Source organism: Phoca vitulina, unplaced genomic scaffold, assembly GCF_004348235.1.
Source record: "Phoca vitulina isolate PV1807 unplaced genomic scaffold, GSC_HSeal_1.0 scaffold45, whole genome shotgun sequence".
Classification (NCBI taxonomy): domain Eukaryota; kingdom Metazoa; phylum Chordata; class Mammalia; order Carnivora; family Phocidae; genus Phoca; species Phoca vitulina.
In genome coordinates, this window is record NW_022589748.1 from 6,376,652 (window position 1) to 6,394,253 (window position 17,602).

The following is a 17,602-nucleotide window of genomic DNA, read 5'->3' on the forward strand; positions in this document are numbered from 1 at the left end:
TTGAAGCGTTTAAAGGGTGGGAATTAAGTGAGAAGGGAAGAGGTTGCCCCCACAAGCTCACTTCTGATTTGTGAAACCAGAGGAGACAGAAGGTGAAGGTGAAGTCGAGCGGGGTTGGGTTCCGGTGGCCGGCAGTACTGTGCTTTGGCCCTAGCCCCTTTCTGAATCCTGCTTTTGAGGCATGTGGCTTGGATTTCATGCTCCTGTTTCCCTCTTGTCTGTGGTGGGTTTGGGTCACGTACTTGTCTGAAGACTCAGCGGCCAAGAATTCTTCCCTGAGTTATAAGGCCTGCTTGTTCCTTTTCATTTCTTGCTTTTAAAATGGAGGCAAATATTTTCAGTTTTTCACAAAGGGCTTTGAAATCTAGTCATGGAGAGTACCCTGTCACCTCAAGCTGGTCGTTAGCGTGCAACCTGTTTGCTAATAAACCAATGCGGGACCCTGATGTCAAAATGCTTAAAATGGTCAAATCAGCTGGGACTCCATTTGTGCATTCGACGTGCCTTTCCCACTTCTCAGCCTCATGCAGAACATAGGTCTGAATCAGGAGGTGGCTCGATGTGAACTCCTGTAAATTGGAGTGGGTATCTAGGGACTGGGGAGCAGACACTTCTTCTTTTAACCTTTCAAGACCAAGAATCATTTGGCCTAAAATCCACAATGTATTGAACTTAGGGTGTGAAAGCCGTACAGTGTATTAAATGTGAATTTGAGACCATGAATTCTACCCACACTGACTCTATAAAACAGCCTCTCTTTTTCATAAAGCCAGCCCATAAACTGCTGCCAGTGAAGCAGAAAGACTCCTTAGGACTGTGGCTCACTTTCCGTCTGGGGTTGTCAACAAACCCCCTTTATGAGTGGAATAGACCTCTTGTATGTGTCGAGCTTCTGGCTTTTTACAGAGTGTGTCAGGAGCCAGGCTAGGCAAACGTTAGGCGCTGTTTGCTGAGTGCATTTATTGCCTTTGCATAATTTATGAGCTGGAGGGGTTGACCATCATTCGTCTCTGCCAGGGGCTGGCACTCGAGGCTCCGGAGAGCGGAGCTGTAAATTGGATGGTGCGCTCCTGCTGAGCTCACGGCAAAGTCCTCGGGTCAGTATGGGAATTTAATACCAGAAATGGAACTGTTTTCTCAGCACACCATGTGGGCCCCAGTGCAGCAGAGACTGTTTTGGCAGACTCTGCGACTGGCCTTGTCGAGGAGCTGTCACTCACCCGGCATGTTGTGTGGGGAGCCTGAGCATTTTTAATCGGCTTGGCATCCGTGCTGCTTCCATAATGGATACCAGTAGGTCTCAGTTCTTCACCATATGCTTAACTCTGGAGACAAGGTGCTTCTGGGTATATCAGTAATTACTTGATGCAGAATTAAGTGGACCTTGAAATTAGAACTGGACTGTTGGAAAGCAGAAAGCTTAACACTTTGATAGAAATAACCATTCCCAGGGACATACTGCTGTTAGGATTGGTGGGGGGGCATGGACAGCAGTGGCTCTTTCCCAGCCTCCCCACTCCTTCTACCCCCTGCACACCAGTCCTTGGGGACATGGGCAAGGGCTGTTTCATAGCCTTCGGCTGTCATTGATTACCTCACAAGGCGGGCTGTGAACATCTGGGGAAGATGAGCCTGCCTGGCAAAAAAACGCTTCTCTCTTCCACGCCCCTCCTGAATCATGCTTTGTCACTCTTGAAAATGTGCCCGGAACTCAGGAACCTCAAAGAAGCCCTAATTAAAGGCAATGGGGGGAGAAAAATCACATGATCAGGAGAAGAGAACCTCATCTGTCTGTTGTCCTAGGCCTTCAAAGTCTTCATCTCACCTCTTTTGATTTATTATAATAGGGAAATCACTCATCAGGCAAAAGTAAGTTTAGACCATCTGGGTTTGGAAGCCTGGTTGAAAACAATGTAGTTATACTTGGTTAAAGCATGGTCACTAAAACTCTGATCACCCTGTGGCATGGAGGCGCCAGCATGGACAGTAGAAAGTGTTAGAACCTTCTAGTCTATGAGTTTGTGATGTGAGTTCCTAAATACTTACAGTGCAGAGAGGGTAAGCTAGAAGGAGGAAGTAATCCCCCAGTTGTATCTTATAATAGCAAGATGTCCTTTAGGATGGAGTTTCTGTTACTCTCAATTGAAAGCGCTCTAATAATGGTTTAAACAATAAGGTAAATTATTTTTATCTGAACAAAAATGTCCAGAGCAGGCTGCTCTTAGGTTGGTTCAAGTGTCCCCATTGTGCCACCACCATCTTGGTTTTGTACTTAGACTTTCTGCCTCATTTTGGCAAGGTGGCTGCCACAGATCTGGACATCACGTCCTCGTACAATCATGTTCAAAGGCAAGAGGCAGGTGCTTCCTGCTTTTCTTCTTTTTGTGAGGAGAGAAAAATTTTTCAGAGCCCTCGGCAGACATTTCCTCAAGTGTCAGCCAAGAGCATGTCTTCCGGGCACCCTTAGCTGCAAGGAAAGTTGGAAAAGAGAGACCACCTGGCTTTTTTCAGTCTCCAACTGTCAGGAGAAAGTACAGACAAGGGAGAAGGGGTTTGTGCGTCACCATGGGTATCTAGCCAATAGTGGCTGTTGTATAAGCAAATTTATTTTCTGTTTCTGTTCATAGCTACCTCAGCTCCCATGTCCAGGTGGCCACACTAAAAACCTTGGCATCATCCTAGACTCATCCCTCGTCCTTGTTTCTCATACCCATGTGTTACCAGGTCCTGTTGGTTCTACCTTCAGAATTGCTGTGCCGTCTGTTCCTCCCTTTCTTCAGCCATGCGTCGTGCTGGTTTAGACAGTGTTGTAACGGTTGCCAAACTGGTCACCCATGACCTGTGTCTTCCCCCTCAGCACGTGGTCTGTCCTCCGCCCCATGGGAAGAGTCCTCCTAATGGGCTATGGCTCTCATCACGCCACACCTCTGCTCAGTGTTTGTGTTCTAGCTTTCTCTTTACTGCTAACCTGAAAGCTACTCTAGGGCCAGTTCTGTGTCTTGGTCGAATATCTGTCTAGCTTAGAAGTGCTTTTCAAGGACTGTTGAGTGAACAAACAAATATATTGATCCTGCTGCACATTTACTCTGACAAAACACATCCCCCTTTTTAAAATCAGATGGATAACAAACACTCTTGGTTTAAAAAGGAAAATGTGGTTTTTATTTTTTCCCCTTCACATCTAATGAGGAAGCCAGAGTTTTGAGTTAACTCATTCTCTGGTTATCCCAAACTTAGCTCACCAGTTGGAATTTGGGATCTGTTAGATATGGTGTGAGTCTGCCGCCTTAAAACATATTTCTTTGCCCATATTATTGATTTACTTCCCTGACCTCTTCTTGTCCTTGTTACGTTTTTTTGTAGAGAACATTCCCTCTTTTTTCCGGGCCTTAGAAAAGGCAGCCATCACAACTGGTGAGCTCTGCCTATTATGTTCTGTTTCCTTCAGAGTCCAAATGAGAGAATGCAGCGTCCAGAGGTTTACCTTTTTTTCTGTGTAAAAAGCACCAGGAGAGATACAACTATTAACATTAGCTGAAGGTAGAAGGTCTCCATTAAGATATTGATTTGCTCTGAATCCCATTGAATGATTCTGATTCACCTTAATCCTGTGGCTGGATTGGCTCCTCAGCGGGCACCCCCTCTCCCGGGCAGTGGGGCGCTCACCATTGTGACCAAGCACCTTGCCAGACCTTGTCCACAGACCACAAGAAGAACCACAGAGCAAAGGCATCAAGTGAAATCAACAGAGCAGCTTCTCAGCATTCTGCTTCTGATTTGGTTTATGAGCATTTGAGCTGAAGAAACTCTTTATGGGTCAGGCAACATTTCCTAATTCCTTTACTTATCTTTTTTTTTTTTTCTGTATCAAAAACAAAAATCTACTCAATTTTTGCACTAACCCTATTCTCTTGTCTTTCTTTTCAGTGTGACAGCGACAGTGACCAGGAAGAGAAGGTAAGACCCCCAACCCCCACCCCACCATTGTGGGCACAGTTGAGCACCATGGTTCTCCCACACAGTTATAGGGTGGTGGGATGCCAGCTTCATATTGACCACACCTTTTCCGTTCTGCAAAGACCAGTTGTATTTACACAGTGACATTTCCTATGATAAGAAATAACGTATTTACTTTGTGAGTTTCATTTTTTTTTAAACATGTCCGTTAATATTGGGTATATGTAACATCAAGTTTTCACTTTATAGATTTTAAAAGAGGAAACTATTTTAATAACCATCTGATTTTTCTTTTTAATCCTCGATTGGAACATTAAACTTGCTAGTCTGCATTTATAATGTCATTTCTCCATTTCTTTTAATGACCTCCCTGCTTCTTCCTGCTTTTCTGTACATATTGGCCTTCTTGATAGAAATATGAATGGTGGGTTTCTAGGACTCTCATCATGGGGTGAGGGGTGGGCAGGAGAGTTTGGGTGGGAATGGCTCTCTTCTCGCCAGGGGGGAGGGCAGTTCTTCCTGCAGGTACATACTCTCTTTTGAGGCTGATGGCCACCAGTCTCTGTGTATCCAGTTCAACATGGATCAAGAAAAGGAGCTCAGTGTTTGAGCTTTCAGAAGATTGCATCACAACCTGGTAAAGTGAACTTTCTGTGCCTGAGGCAAAGGGATTGTTTGATTGGTCTTTCTTTCTAGCTGTCCCAACCCCCCAACCAGATTTCTTCCTAATTTTATTCCTACCTTATGTATTTCAAAAAGAGTTGCCTGAATATCACGGTTTCTGTATTGCCTGGCATCGAAAGGAAGGGACCAGTAATCCCTTCCCCAGTTTCTGGGTCTGTCCTGCGTAGCTGGATTTCTTGAGCCCCATTCTCTGCCTTTCGCCTCCTGTTTGCTTGTGGATTTTACTCAGAATCCTGCAGGCAGTATTTGGTGGGATCTTCCCATCAAGCCCAGAATTTTCCCTCCTTCTCTGCTGCCAGCCTCCAAGAGAGATCTAAAGGCTCTTGTTCTGTACTGTCGTTAATTTGAATTCAGCATATGTAGCCTGTTATAAAATGCGAGACATCATCATTTGAGCAGGTCAAGCATATTCAGATGAAGACAAATGGTGCTTATTTGATTTCCTTAAAATCAGGAAATGAAAAAAGTGCTCTCTGGAGAAATCATGTTCTGCCTGACTTGGATGATAGACCAATGCATGTCCCCTAGATAAGAACAGGCTCTCGCCTTGAGGTTTTTATCTCTGAAGGACGGCCAGGACTGTCAGCTTGCTGACATGTGCATTATCCATGTCATTTTAAACAAAGTGACCTATGGAAGGGTGTGCTTTGCTGTGACATGGTAATGGGCTGCTGGATGACAGTGGAAGTACACACTGCAAAGGGGGCTGAGGATTATTCTTTTGTTTAACTGACAAGTAGGAGCTTCCTTCCTCCAGCCCCCGGGAGTCCTAGCTCCTTGCAAGTAGGTGCCCTGGTGCCTTGGGCAGCCGGTGTGCTGTGGGCACCAGAGGCATGGGGACAGCAGGAGAAGCTCAGTGTCCGAGGCGTGCCCGCTGGCCCTGGGGCCTTCTAGGCCACATTCCCACATGGCGGTCTTCACGTCGTTCTGTCAGGCATCCCGGGCACCCAGGGGGGACCGGTACTTTCTGGATGGTCCAGGAGATCTTTTACAGGTGATGGTTGATCTCACCTTACAAGCTGGTGGCACTTCTCCAAGGGGATGTGGCTTCCTCTGGGTTTCACGTCCAAACGGAATTCGCGAAGGGCCCCCAGTCTCCAGCAGTGGGAGAAGGCGATAAGGTTGTCCAGTGTTGCATTGCACGTAGGTGTCCGGGTCAGCAGTCTCAACCTTGAATGCACAGCCGGATCACCTGGGGGGCCGCAAACCTCCTGCTGCCTGGGCCTCATGCCGGCCCAGTTACCTCAGGACCTCCGCAGGTGTCTAGCACCGCTCGTCCAGATGATCACCTGACTCTGGTAATTCTGGGAATTACCAGAGCCGTCTGTGGTTTTCAGAGTGCTCCGGGGGCCGAGGTGTTTCCTGCACACTGACAGCATCCCAACGAGTCCCTCCCCAGGACCCGAATGCCCGTGTCCTTGCTGCCCCGGGTTCCAGCTCTGCGCACGAAGCGGCAGAGCGTCTGAGCAGAGTAATGGCGGTGGGAAGGGAGCCAGGGCCCCACCAGTCAGGGCTGGGGATGATTTCGGGGCCACGAAGGAGAGTAAAGAGATGTGTAGAGCAAGCGCACGAGATGGTGATGGCCGGCCGCCCCGGTGGCTTTTCCTGTGGCCCGTGGCAGCCCTGCAGGCCCTCCTCCCCATGGGGAGCTGCTGCACAGCCACGCTCCCATCATCTGTCCCTGCCCTGCCACCCGGTCTTCCTCCAGAGGGCTCCCAGCAGGAGCAATCAAGACTGTAATTGCAGTCGTGCCTACTTGGCTCTGTTACAGTTAAGACTGTCAGGCTTCCCCTTTTGGACTGAGATTGTCTGGTGTTTATCACCGACTTTCACACCATCCTCCCAGGCTTCTGCTGCGCGCTGGAGCCCGGGCCCCTGTCAGCCTCCTCTGTGCCAGAGCCTGGGCCCCCCTCTGAGCCCCACAGCTAACCGGGGCTGCTTTCATGTGCTGCTTGGAGGATTCGCATTCAAATCTGAATTGCTAATGGTGGAAAAGATGCCACTCAGTGTCCTGGGATCCCTTCCGCAGCCTCACCAGGGATGCTGTTGGAGGCAAAAGTGAGACTTGCAGGGACCCACTGGGATTTCTCTTCGGAAGACCTGTCATTCTCTTACTCCACGGGGATTCGCAGCACTGGCGGGCTAAAATTAGGGTACTGTATTTCACACAGCTGACTGAATTAAGATAAACTCTGCTTTCCTCTGATACGAAGCTGTAATTTATAAAATGATACCCTTACTAATTAATGTGGAAGTGACTGGGAAAGGGGCGAGAAAAGCAGAGCTTTACACGCATGCAGGAGACACACTTGTGCGTGGAAAAGGCCCTGATGAGCCACCGAGCAAAGCCCCTCTCAGCCCCCTCCCAGCCACGCGGGCACACTTCGCATTAGTGGCCGAGAACCTGGAGGACTTTGGGAAGGTAGGCGTTGGGTGGGGGGCTAGAGAAGGCTGTGAACACTCCGCATCTTCGGTGTGGGAATGTTCTTTCTTGTACTTGGCATAAAGAAAGGAGGAAGCCCTTTGCACCTTAATTGCCCAAATGAAGCAATTATTCCCGTCTCCCATTCAAAGTGAATTGGTATCACAAGAACAAAGAGGCGACGTGCATTTTCCCACATATTTGGCCTGTGTTTTCTCTTGTTTCTTCTCTTCCTCTACCCCTGGCAGCAGCCCGTCCTACTAAGAAACACTCCCTATTTGGTTATGAAATTAATGTAGGGATTAAAAGTAGTTCTCTCTCCATCCACCCAGTTTCTGTTTATTGTGTGGCCGCAGGACAAAGCTGGTTGGAAGGCATCTTGCCCAGTGGTCAAGCACTTGGGCCTCCGAGTCTGATGGCTCAGGCTTGGCTCTGCTTTACTACTTTGTGGCAGTGGGCAAGCCTCAGTGCTCTCGTCTCCCAAATGGGATACCAACAGCTCCACCATAGTTCTGTAACCATTAAATGAAGACGCTTGGCTCAGCTCCTGGTCCATAGTAAGTGCTCATAAACATTAGCTCTCATGAGTTTTACTCGGGGTGAAGTGAGAGACTCACTTGGGAAACGAAGAAGGCTATCCTCCTCTTCAGAAAGCTCAAGATCTGTCAGAGAAATTGCCAGAGAACAGGAGCGGGTGTGTGTGTGTGTGTGCACGCGCATGTGTGTTTCACTCAAACCTGAGGCTCAGCCTTCATCCCCTAGGGCATGTCCTGTTACAAACTGAATGCAAGTGTTGGGAAATTTCGAAGGATCCCCCGTACAATGATTTTTAAACTCCTTATCCCAAATATCAGGCTTTCCTCTGGCCACAACCCGGAGCCAAAAGCAAGCGTGCTGTCCTGCGGGAATTGGATGGTCCTTGTACCACATGCCAATGTCAGTTCCCGACACCTGTCACAGGAGAGAGGGTCCAGTTCACTACCTCTGGGGTGGGGCCAGCGCATCTGTATTTTTTGCAAAGCTTCCGTAGATAACTTTGATATGCAATTCATTTTGAGAACCACGGCTTTATCACAAATGTCAAAGAAAGACATTTACTTTCTCCTTGTTTAATGCTCTTAAAATGTTGATAGCACAGAAGACTTGAAAACTATAGAGGCGTTGTGTGTGTACGTGCACCCACATGCTTACGTGTGCAGATACACGGGATACACAGACACACAGTACACACACACTCTCTTCCCAGATAGAAACCATTCTCCTTTCCCTAACATAGCCGTGAACAGGACTCCTGCTGGTACTTTCCTCTCTCTGGGCTTTTTAACACCCGGGCTTTTTTGGTTCCTGTGACTTGCTCCCAAGTGCCCGGGACAGCCTGCTAGGACATGTCAACTGCAAATGCAGTACTCCTGATTGTCTGCGTAAGCGGCCCGCGCTGCCTGTCGCCCCCCCCCCCCCCGACATGCACACACTTTTTGGTGCATTCTCATTTTTTGATTCATGCTAAAATGTGTTGTGTTTGATCATTTTGTGTTCACTTGTGTGGGAAGGGGGCAGCTTCTAAGAAAAGCAGCGAGAAAATCAGCGGAGGCTTATGTTCCTAACTCCACACAAACCACATGCCTCACTTGGCTTCTGAAAGGCTCAGAAACTGCTGAGATGTCAGACTGGAGGCCGGGCATGTGGCTCGTGCTTATAGTGGAGGAGTCCCATCCCCTGATTGGCCGCAGTTCACACTTGGTAAAGATTGTGCACCCTCAGCAACATTCCAGAAGCTCAGAAGGCCCTCATTGTTGCTTGTAGAACCTCAGTCCTCGGTTTCGAAACAGGACCTGTTTTGATCAGGAGACAATGAGAGACGCTGTCCTATTTTGCAGCTAGAGAAAGGAATTTTGTCCCCCCTTCCAATTTCATAGCAGCAAAGCAAACCACCATTGCCTAGGAGAAGAGCAGGGACCCATGTTCTTATCTTTTTATCCCCAGCACTTAGCATAGCGCCTGGCACAAATTAGGCAATCAGTAATGTTCATTGTTTTTGATAAATGGGCATTTCCTTTCCTGGATATCCATCTCCAAATGGAGGGTAAGTGAAACAGGTTCAGAAAACTGATGCCCAGACTTGAGTGTGCTTTGTATCAATCCCGGGGTTTAGTTCCCGGACTCCAGCAAATAGGTGCTCTCTTCTTCCAGCTTTCTGGATTTCCTTTACAATTTTATTTTCTCCTAAGATACTTCTAAGCCATTTATAAATTAGCTAGGTTATTTGGGCAGTTCCTACAATTTTTGGCCGAGTTTCAAGAGCTTTCCATTTTGGATGCCTGATTTCCATAATGCCCATCCACTCAGCCTCTTCTTGCCCCTCTGAGCTTTTGTCCAGGTCAAAATGACATTTTATTGTTCTTTGAACATCATCGTATTTCCAACTGGTTTAATTCCATCGTATCCATCCAGAATTCCTGTTGAGATCATCTTTGGATTAAATTTCTGTGGCAAATTATTTTAAATCCTGACTCTCATTAAGTTACTCTCTTTTTCATATCATAGAGTTCTCATGCCAAACCAAACATTGCTTCCTTGACAATGAATGTGTATGTAGCATATCTATCCACTACTACCATGCCATACACCTGAAAGAGAGGTTATAAATATACAGAGTTTTCAATTAAATATAAATCAATAAAGGGAATACTCAAGAATTATTGGAAATCTGTCAGACATCTTTAGCTAAACTCTTGTTTCTTAGACTGAATAGTGACAATAAAGAACAGGGTCTAGATGTTCTGTTGTTCATCTTGGGTGGGTTTTAGAGGATACTCAGAAGACCTGGTTTCTTATTTCACACTAACGAGCTGTGGGGTCTTGGGCAAGTTACCTAATAGTGCTGAATAGTGGTTTTGCCATCTGTGAGATGAAGCTGGGTTCAGTGATCTAACACGGAATATCCTGATTTCCTAGGTAGCTATTTTCCTAGGCCCCAACAACATGGCAGACCCAGAGGGAAATTAATACATGCTTGTATTTTCTCTTGGCCAGTGTAGAAAGAAGATTATATAAGGATTGTCTCCATTCTCTCGTCTCTCTCTAATTCCCAAGAGGGAATAAACATAGTGGGTAGGTTGTGGTGCATCTGTGTTGACTCTTTCAGGTAACTGACGGAAACTTACATATGGGCCTCATGTCTGAACAAGGTCATTATCTGTTTGTTGGTTCATTCCTGCAGTCGTTCATATCCACTATGTTCTTTTTCAAGTATCTAGCAGTGAACTAATGTGGACGTTGTGGCTGCCTGGCTCTGTTAGGTGTGTCCCTATGCACCTGTGGAGAGGGAGGGAGCAGTGCAATTAGTTTAATCTCTGTTCCTCAGTTATCCTAACCATTTAGGAGAGCACGGGAACTAGTGAAGAACTAGCTTATGTGCTGTGTTTTAAGAACTCACTTGATTGGTAATAAGTATTATTTGGCCTGTGAAAGGAATTCTTTGGGGGATTCTGGAAATCACCTGAGGTTGAGTTCATGATTCTACAGCCCCAGAGCAAAAGTCAGCTGCTTTCTCTTAGAATGAACCATTGGCTTGGATTTTACAGCTGACCTGCAGGGAAGGTTACAAGCCCAAGGAAGAGGTAGGTGGAGGCAATGGCTTTTATCCTCGTGAAATTGACCATGAACCCTGAGCCACCTGAATAGCAGGAAGCTCATAAGCAGAGGCGTTTGTACCAGCGATGCCTTTAACGACACGTTTCATGCACGTGGCTTTTCATGGAGTATAACCTGGGTTGGGTTGCTCTTTGGTTGTCAGAAGAGTCTGTCTTCCTCTGTATTCCAGCTAGAGAGTGTTCTGCCCCCAGGAAAGATGTATGAATTTCTTTTTAGTCATGCAGATGTGTATTTGTGTGTGCGGTTACCTCAGTTAATCCCCCCTTGGCAACTTCTGGTTGGTGATATAGTTACAGTTCATTGCTCCCTGTAATTTTGTCATGCTAGGTGTAATAAAGATAGTAAAATCTCTGTATTAGGTCATATTCATAATTAGCCAAATTTTATCCTTCCAAAAGTCCCAAAATTCAGTGGATTAATGTATATTACCTTTCTTCCTCTTTTTCTTCTTTTTTTAATCAAAGCTACAGCTAGGAAGGTCAAATTGCCCACCTTGTATACGTCATAGAGCTTTTCCTTATTTCTTGGTCTGAAAATGCAAATGATATTCATTTCTTGGGAGCTGTAAACCAATGAGATTAGGGTTAATAATAACTAAGAAGAAGAAATGCCACTTCACAATAGAGAGAACATTGTACTATTCAAAACACTTTTACAAATGTCATCTTATATGACCTGTTTAAATATTTATTGTGGGGATTTATATGTATCTTCATATGCAACACTGTTGATCATCTACAATGTGCCAAACCCAGTGACAGATCCTTTCAAGGACCTTATCTTCTCAAGTACGTGTCATCATTTTACAAATAAAGAAAATGAAACTGAAGAGGAAGTTAAGTGTGGAGCTGAGATTTGAACCATGTCTTAAGATTCCAGGATCTGGGCTCTTCTTCCCATAACATGCCGCTTCCCTGTCCCATATCCCAGAGTTGGGGTATGCCCAGAAGTGCCACCTGAGAACCCTTGCTGTATCTTCCTCCCTGTGCCTCACCCTCCTTCTGCTAGAAGAGACTTAGACTATGTCTTATCTATTCACCCACAACCCTACTAGCTTCTAAAAATTCAAACGTGGCAGTTGCTCAATAAATATTGAATAAATACAGTTGGGGTTCACTGACAACTATTTCTTCTGAAATGTGAGTTTTTAAATTTAACCTGGGAAGCAGTTGTCCAAGGTGAGAAGGGAAATCTACAAGGTACATGGTTTGACTCTTACAGATAAGTGGCAAAATCAGCCTGTGGGTCACCGTGAGTAATCAGGGAGCTTTACCAACAGCAGACTAAACATGAACTATTGCGCAAGGAACTCAGTCTTCTTTAGTGCATAGCTGTGTGTAAACCTTTCATATCTTATTAAACCATAGGCTCCCGGCAAGTACCCCACACCTAGCATGTGCTTGACACTTAGTAGGTGACCTCTAAATATTAGTGTTCTACCTGAAGATGCTCTGTTGATGATCAAAGTCCCAGAAAGGGGGAACGGGACTTGTCACAGTTGCCCAGACAGTGCGGGGAAGCATGGGGCCTGGAACAGAGCCTCATGTCCGAGCTTTTGGTCCAGAGCCTCTTGCATCTCCTGTGGTCTCTCCAGGCTTTTCTTCCTGTAAAAACCAGCACCGAGGAGAAGGGTCCGCGGTACCAACATGGCTCCTGAGCGGCCCCCCGCAAGACAGTTTCACTCTGTGCTGTCGTCTGCCATCTCCAGAACCCCTTGTCCATCCCCAGACCCTGACTCCCACCTTTGCAGAGGGTCTTGGGGTTCATCAGGGCCACAGGATCTCTCCTTTTCTGGCAGCAAACGCTGCGTGGGGCATCCTTGCAGCCTGGATGGTAGTAAATATCTGAAGCAGCCATGTCCATGTTAAAGATTATGTATTTGCCACTAAGGGGAGAATATAGTGTTTATTGGCTGGAGTGCGTGCCGGCTGAGCTGATTACGGCACAGCACTCTGTCAGCCAATGATTTGTCCTGTCCTTTATCATCTGTGTCACTCAGCAGTGTGCTGGTGAAGGGAACGGATCACCCCCTTCCCTTTTTTTGTACCCATTTCGTGTAGAAAATTTGTATTTACTTTGGGAGTGTAATTTGTTCCTCATGGATAATGTGACCCTGAGCGGAGCTGGATCATGGGTTAGTTGAAGTGATATTTTCCGCTAATGGTAGTCGTACATCATTGCTGTCAGCTCGGGTTAGGAGGCAAGCACATTACAGCTCCATTTTACCTCTGCAGGCATCTGGGATTATTTGCCATAACCGAGTATGACATGACCGCACTACAGAGTGCATTAAAATTTTACTGGCTTCTCAGGCAAGTTCCCCAGCTCCAGTGTGTGCTTCAGGCAGGCGTCCGATGGGGAGCCCAAGGGCCCTGACTTCTGCGCAGAGGTGCTGCAGGGGGGTGGCCTAAGCAGGGGCTGTTCTCCTCTTGCTCTGAGAAGGAAGCCAGGGAAAGAATTTATGGGGAGCCAGCCTGCAGGTGTGTGTGTCTCTGGACATCCCAGACTGGCGGGTGACTGGCTGCCTGGTGCATATTAAAGTGCTCTCTGTCCTTCATGCTTAGCCCTCTGAGGTGGATGGGGGCAGGTCCCTGCCAGACCTGGGGCTGGTTTTATTGTGCTTGTTTGTCTGTGGTCAGACAAAGGGAGGGAAGCGTGGGTCCTCGGCGTGGCAGAATCCGTGTCCATCCATGCAGCGGGACTGAGCCTGATAGTCTGATGAACCCACTTAGAAATGTTGGCCAGGATGTCTTATACATTATCTTTTTATGAGAGTCACAATCACCTGATGAAGTATGGGCATGATTACCCCGTCTTACATATAAGGAAACTGAGGTTCAAACATGTTAAGTAATTTACCTCATGTCCTAATGATAGCAGAGATGGGATTCCTAACCTCTTATCCAGATCTCCCCCACTTCACATCCTGTAGTATTCCATGCCACGTAGAGATAAATAACAAGTACTATTTAAATAGTGTTTATAGTGCTTTACATATTTTGACTTGTTTAACCCACACCGTAACCCTAACAGGTAGGTACTAATACCATCGCCAGTCTACAGAGGAAGAAACTGAGTCACAGAGAGCTGAGGTAACATGCCCAGAGTCATACACCGGCTAATGGCAGAGCTGGGTTTCAAACCCAGGTTTCCTTGGCTCTGGGGGCAGCACTCTGAGCCACTGAGCTGGGCTCCCGCTCATTGCCATGTTCCAATAAGCCTGAGGACGGATAGGAAAAGGCCATGGAGAATAGTAACATGTTAGAAATAAAAGGAAATGTTCAAAGAGTATTTTATCACTTTCAATTGTAATTCTAACATCCAACAAAATATTGCTTAAAAAAAGATGCTCTGTGATGAGCTTTAATTAAGTAATAAGCCCCATTTGCAGGTAGAACATTACTTGCATGCAAATGGTGCTTCTGAGGTACATGAAAAGCGTTGATTTTGTGAGGTTAAGGGTAAGAAGCCACTCGGGCAGAATGCTTCATCCTTTCATACTGCTTAGCATCCTTTTTCTTATTCTTATTGGAAAGGCTATAATAAACATCTGTTGAATCATGTTCTTTAAAAGGATAATTTAAGATTTGTCTCCCAGTAAAACAGGTCAGGGCCTATGCTGTCAGAGCGAAATCCTCACCAATTCCATCCTGGCAGATCCTGAGTGCCAGGCACTGGAATGATCACACGGGCCCACAGCGTGGACATTGCCTTTTGTTCTCCACCTGTGTAGACCGATCATCTCTCTCTCTCTCTCTTCCAAGCCTAAGATGCTACCCCGCCTAGACAGAGCGGACAAGCTGCGCCTCCCCTTGGCTTTGTAGGTGGCGGTGTCAGGAATCGTGGGCGTATTCAATAAGCCACGCACGAGATGAGCTGTACCTGTACCCTCAGGGCAGGTGTGTAAACGCCGCATCAGAAGAGCCCCAGACCACCACGGCTTTTCTCATGGAGAAATTAGAAATTAAGTTAGCGCACAAGGGATGACACTCCCTGGCCTCACTCTCCTCCTTGGGCTCCCAAGAACACACATTGATCTGCCCCACGAGATTACAGTAGGTCTGGGGGACTGACCTGATTTTCTCCTCTGGCCTTAGATCCAATCACTCAAGTAGTATAGGACAAAAACAAAAATATTGATCCAGTCATTGAAAAGTAATTATCCCTCTCAGATGGTCTATTTAGAATGCAGCAATAATTTTAAATAATGTATCCCCCAGAGACAGCATGACAACATATGTGGATCATTTACTTGAGTCACACTTGCACTCTCACCCCCACCGGAACTCACGATGATGTCTAGGTAGGCCCACTTGAAGAAGAGTAGACATGGAAAAAAATTGGCATTTACCAACAAATCAATCACAGAGCAGTTATTCATTGTATAAAGGGATTCGTCAGCCTTTTGTAGCTAGATAAAATACGTGCTCTCCACATCCTTAAATACATCCTTAGAATAGAACCTCCTACAAGAGCCTTTATGAAGTCTTTGGGTCGTTTTAATGCTCTTAAAGTTTTAACAGCTTTGGCTATATTTATGTTTAGCGGGGTTTTGTTTTTGTGTTTTTAAGATTCTTTTTTTTGTTTCAAGTAACAGAAATTAAATCCAAACTAACAGTAAGGAAATGTATGTGCTTTTGGAATTCAAGTAAGCATTGCAGTAACTAAGCCATCGGAATGGTGGAGATAGGGACTGTATTTCAGAAGCACAGACCAGAATATTAAGCGCCCTCCGTGTCTTGTCTCTACTTTGTACCTGTCTACTTCGTTCTGATTGTTTCTGAGACTTGGTGTCTCCTGCTGGCCGAAATCATGACCCATCCTCCTGAGCTTTACTTAGCCTCAGCCAGCGGAAGAGACACTGCCTGGCCTTTTCCACTGTAGCTACTAAAATCTAAGGGAAGGAACCCAATTGGCTCAGCCTGGGTTCGGTTCTAGGTTCTGTTCTGCAGAGGGGGCTGTGGAAAGATTGGGCCGTGTTGTCTCTAAGTGCTGTTCTGGAGGTGACCTGTGTGGTGTTAGAGTGGGTAGAGGGCCCAGAAAGGTGAGAGTTGAACAGACAACAACATGGCCACAAAGCGTCCCCTCAGCTTCCTTCCACGTGGGTCAGGCACTCAAAGATGCCTCTTGCAGGCTGTCCCAGCTGCCTGGATCGTCCAAAGCCAGCACTTTATAGTGATCGCAGGGTCTCAAATATGAACACCCAGAATACATATAATAATTATATATTATAATTATATAAAATAGTTGCCTAAATATTTATAGAATCACCTTAAGTGCATTCACAGATTTGTTCTATTTTGCTTAAGTTAAGCTATTAGAAGTTACACAAGGGCACAGGATTTTATAGAGTGAGGGAGGGAGGGTTCGTAGGTACATGTATTCAGAGTAGTCCAGAATTTATTAATACTTTTAATATAGTGGATGATGTGTTAATCCCCAAGTATAAAACAGTCACCTTGGGGCACCTGCGTGGCTCAGTCATGATCTCAGGGTTGTGAGATCGAGCCCCATGTTGGGCTCCAGGCTGGGCATGGAACCTGCTTAAGATTCTCTATCTCCCTCTACCCCTCCCCCCTAATTTAAAAAAAAAAGGAAAAAAAGGACAGTCACCTTGAGAGATTCAAGGATCCAAGTCACTGGGATACCAGTTAGTCCATTACTTGCCTGGGGTACCAGATGTAACTTATGTGTCCAACAAGGAATCGTGGGCATCCTGGGGTCCCTCATTTGCGTCCAGGGCCATACTTCTTAAAGTGTCACAGGTAGCCTCGCTGAGTCGGTTTTCCTGAGACTAGAAGTTAATAAGCTCAGTCACAGCCACTCTCACTCATGGTTTATTCAGCAGCCTTGGCCCTCACTCTGTGCTGAGGCAAGCACCATCCTAGGAACTAGGGGTGGAGAGTTGACAAAGATAGAACAATTCTTCAGAGAGAGAAGGTCTGATTACAAAGAAAGCTGAGGTACCTTGATGAATTACAAGATCCCCCAGAGTGTATGCTGAAGAACGCAGGGTGTCGGACTGCAAACAACCAAACCATACTGTCTAGAAGAATAGATCTGACTGAAACACATGGATGTGGAGGCCTGCTAGGGAGCAAGGATGGTGAGGATCACAGGCCAACAGGATATCGTTTGCAAAAAGGCAAAGAGCTGTGAAGTGTGTGCTGATATAAATAAGTCCTATCATATAGACAGGCCTGGATGGCAAGCTAAGGGTTGGACTTGATCCAGACAGGAGCCCACTGAGTACTTCTTGCAGGTGAAGGACACATCAGATTTGACTTTCTGGAAGAGAATTCTGGCAGTGGTATGAAGGGTACGAAGGAAACTTTGGCCAGATGACCAAAGAGAAAGTTGTCCTACTAGTTGAGGTGATAGGGATCTCAACTAAAGTCATGGGAAAGGCAGGAGTTAGATTTGGAGGCCTTTCTGCAGCGGAATGACTGTGGTTTGGCGACCACCGGCATACGGGGTTGAGGGAGGAGTCATGGATGATTGGTATCAAGGACATCCAACGGGGTGGGTATGGGTGCTGCCATCAGTTGGTCACTGAGAGTAAGGGATCCAGGAAATGTGAGTTCATGGGGGATTGCAGGACCCTCTGCTGGGTGAAGTCAGAAGGCTGGGCACACTGTTGGAGCAGGAACGATCAGAACTGTAGGTCAGTGTCTGGGAGACCAGGAGCCTGCGGAGTAGTGGAGACAGTTGGAACTGTGGGCGTGAGTGGGAGCCCAGCCAGAAGGCTGCAGTTTTGTCTGCATCTAATTCAGGAATAAATATACGTAGGGACTATAACCATTAAGAACAAAATAGCCATATATTAATCATAGCACCTGATGTTTGTGTAGCTTTTTTTAAAATGATATTCAGAATGCCTTCCTT

General features: G+C 46.3%; 1 protein-coding gene across 3 annotated transcripts in view; it reads left to right on the forward strand.

The window, feature by feature from the left end:
- The window catches only part of AUTS2 (activator of transcription and developmental regulator AUTS2), a 1,108,223-nt gene that overhangs the window by 789,393 nt on the left and 301,228 nt on the right, over nucleotides 1-17,602 (forward strand). For all 3 annotated transcript variants that reach the window (XM_032430787.1, XM_032430788.1, XM_032430789.1), the window contains one exon: nucleotides 3,928-3,957. In XM_032430787.1, coding sequence (XP_032286678.1) covers nucleotides 3,928-3,957 — 30 coding nt within the window. The remainder of the gene's footprint in view (nucleotides 1-3,927; nucleotides 3,958-17,602) is intronic.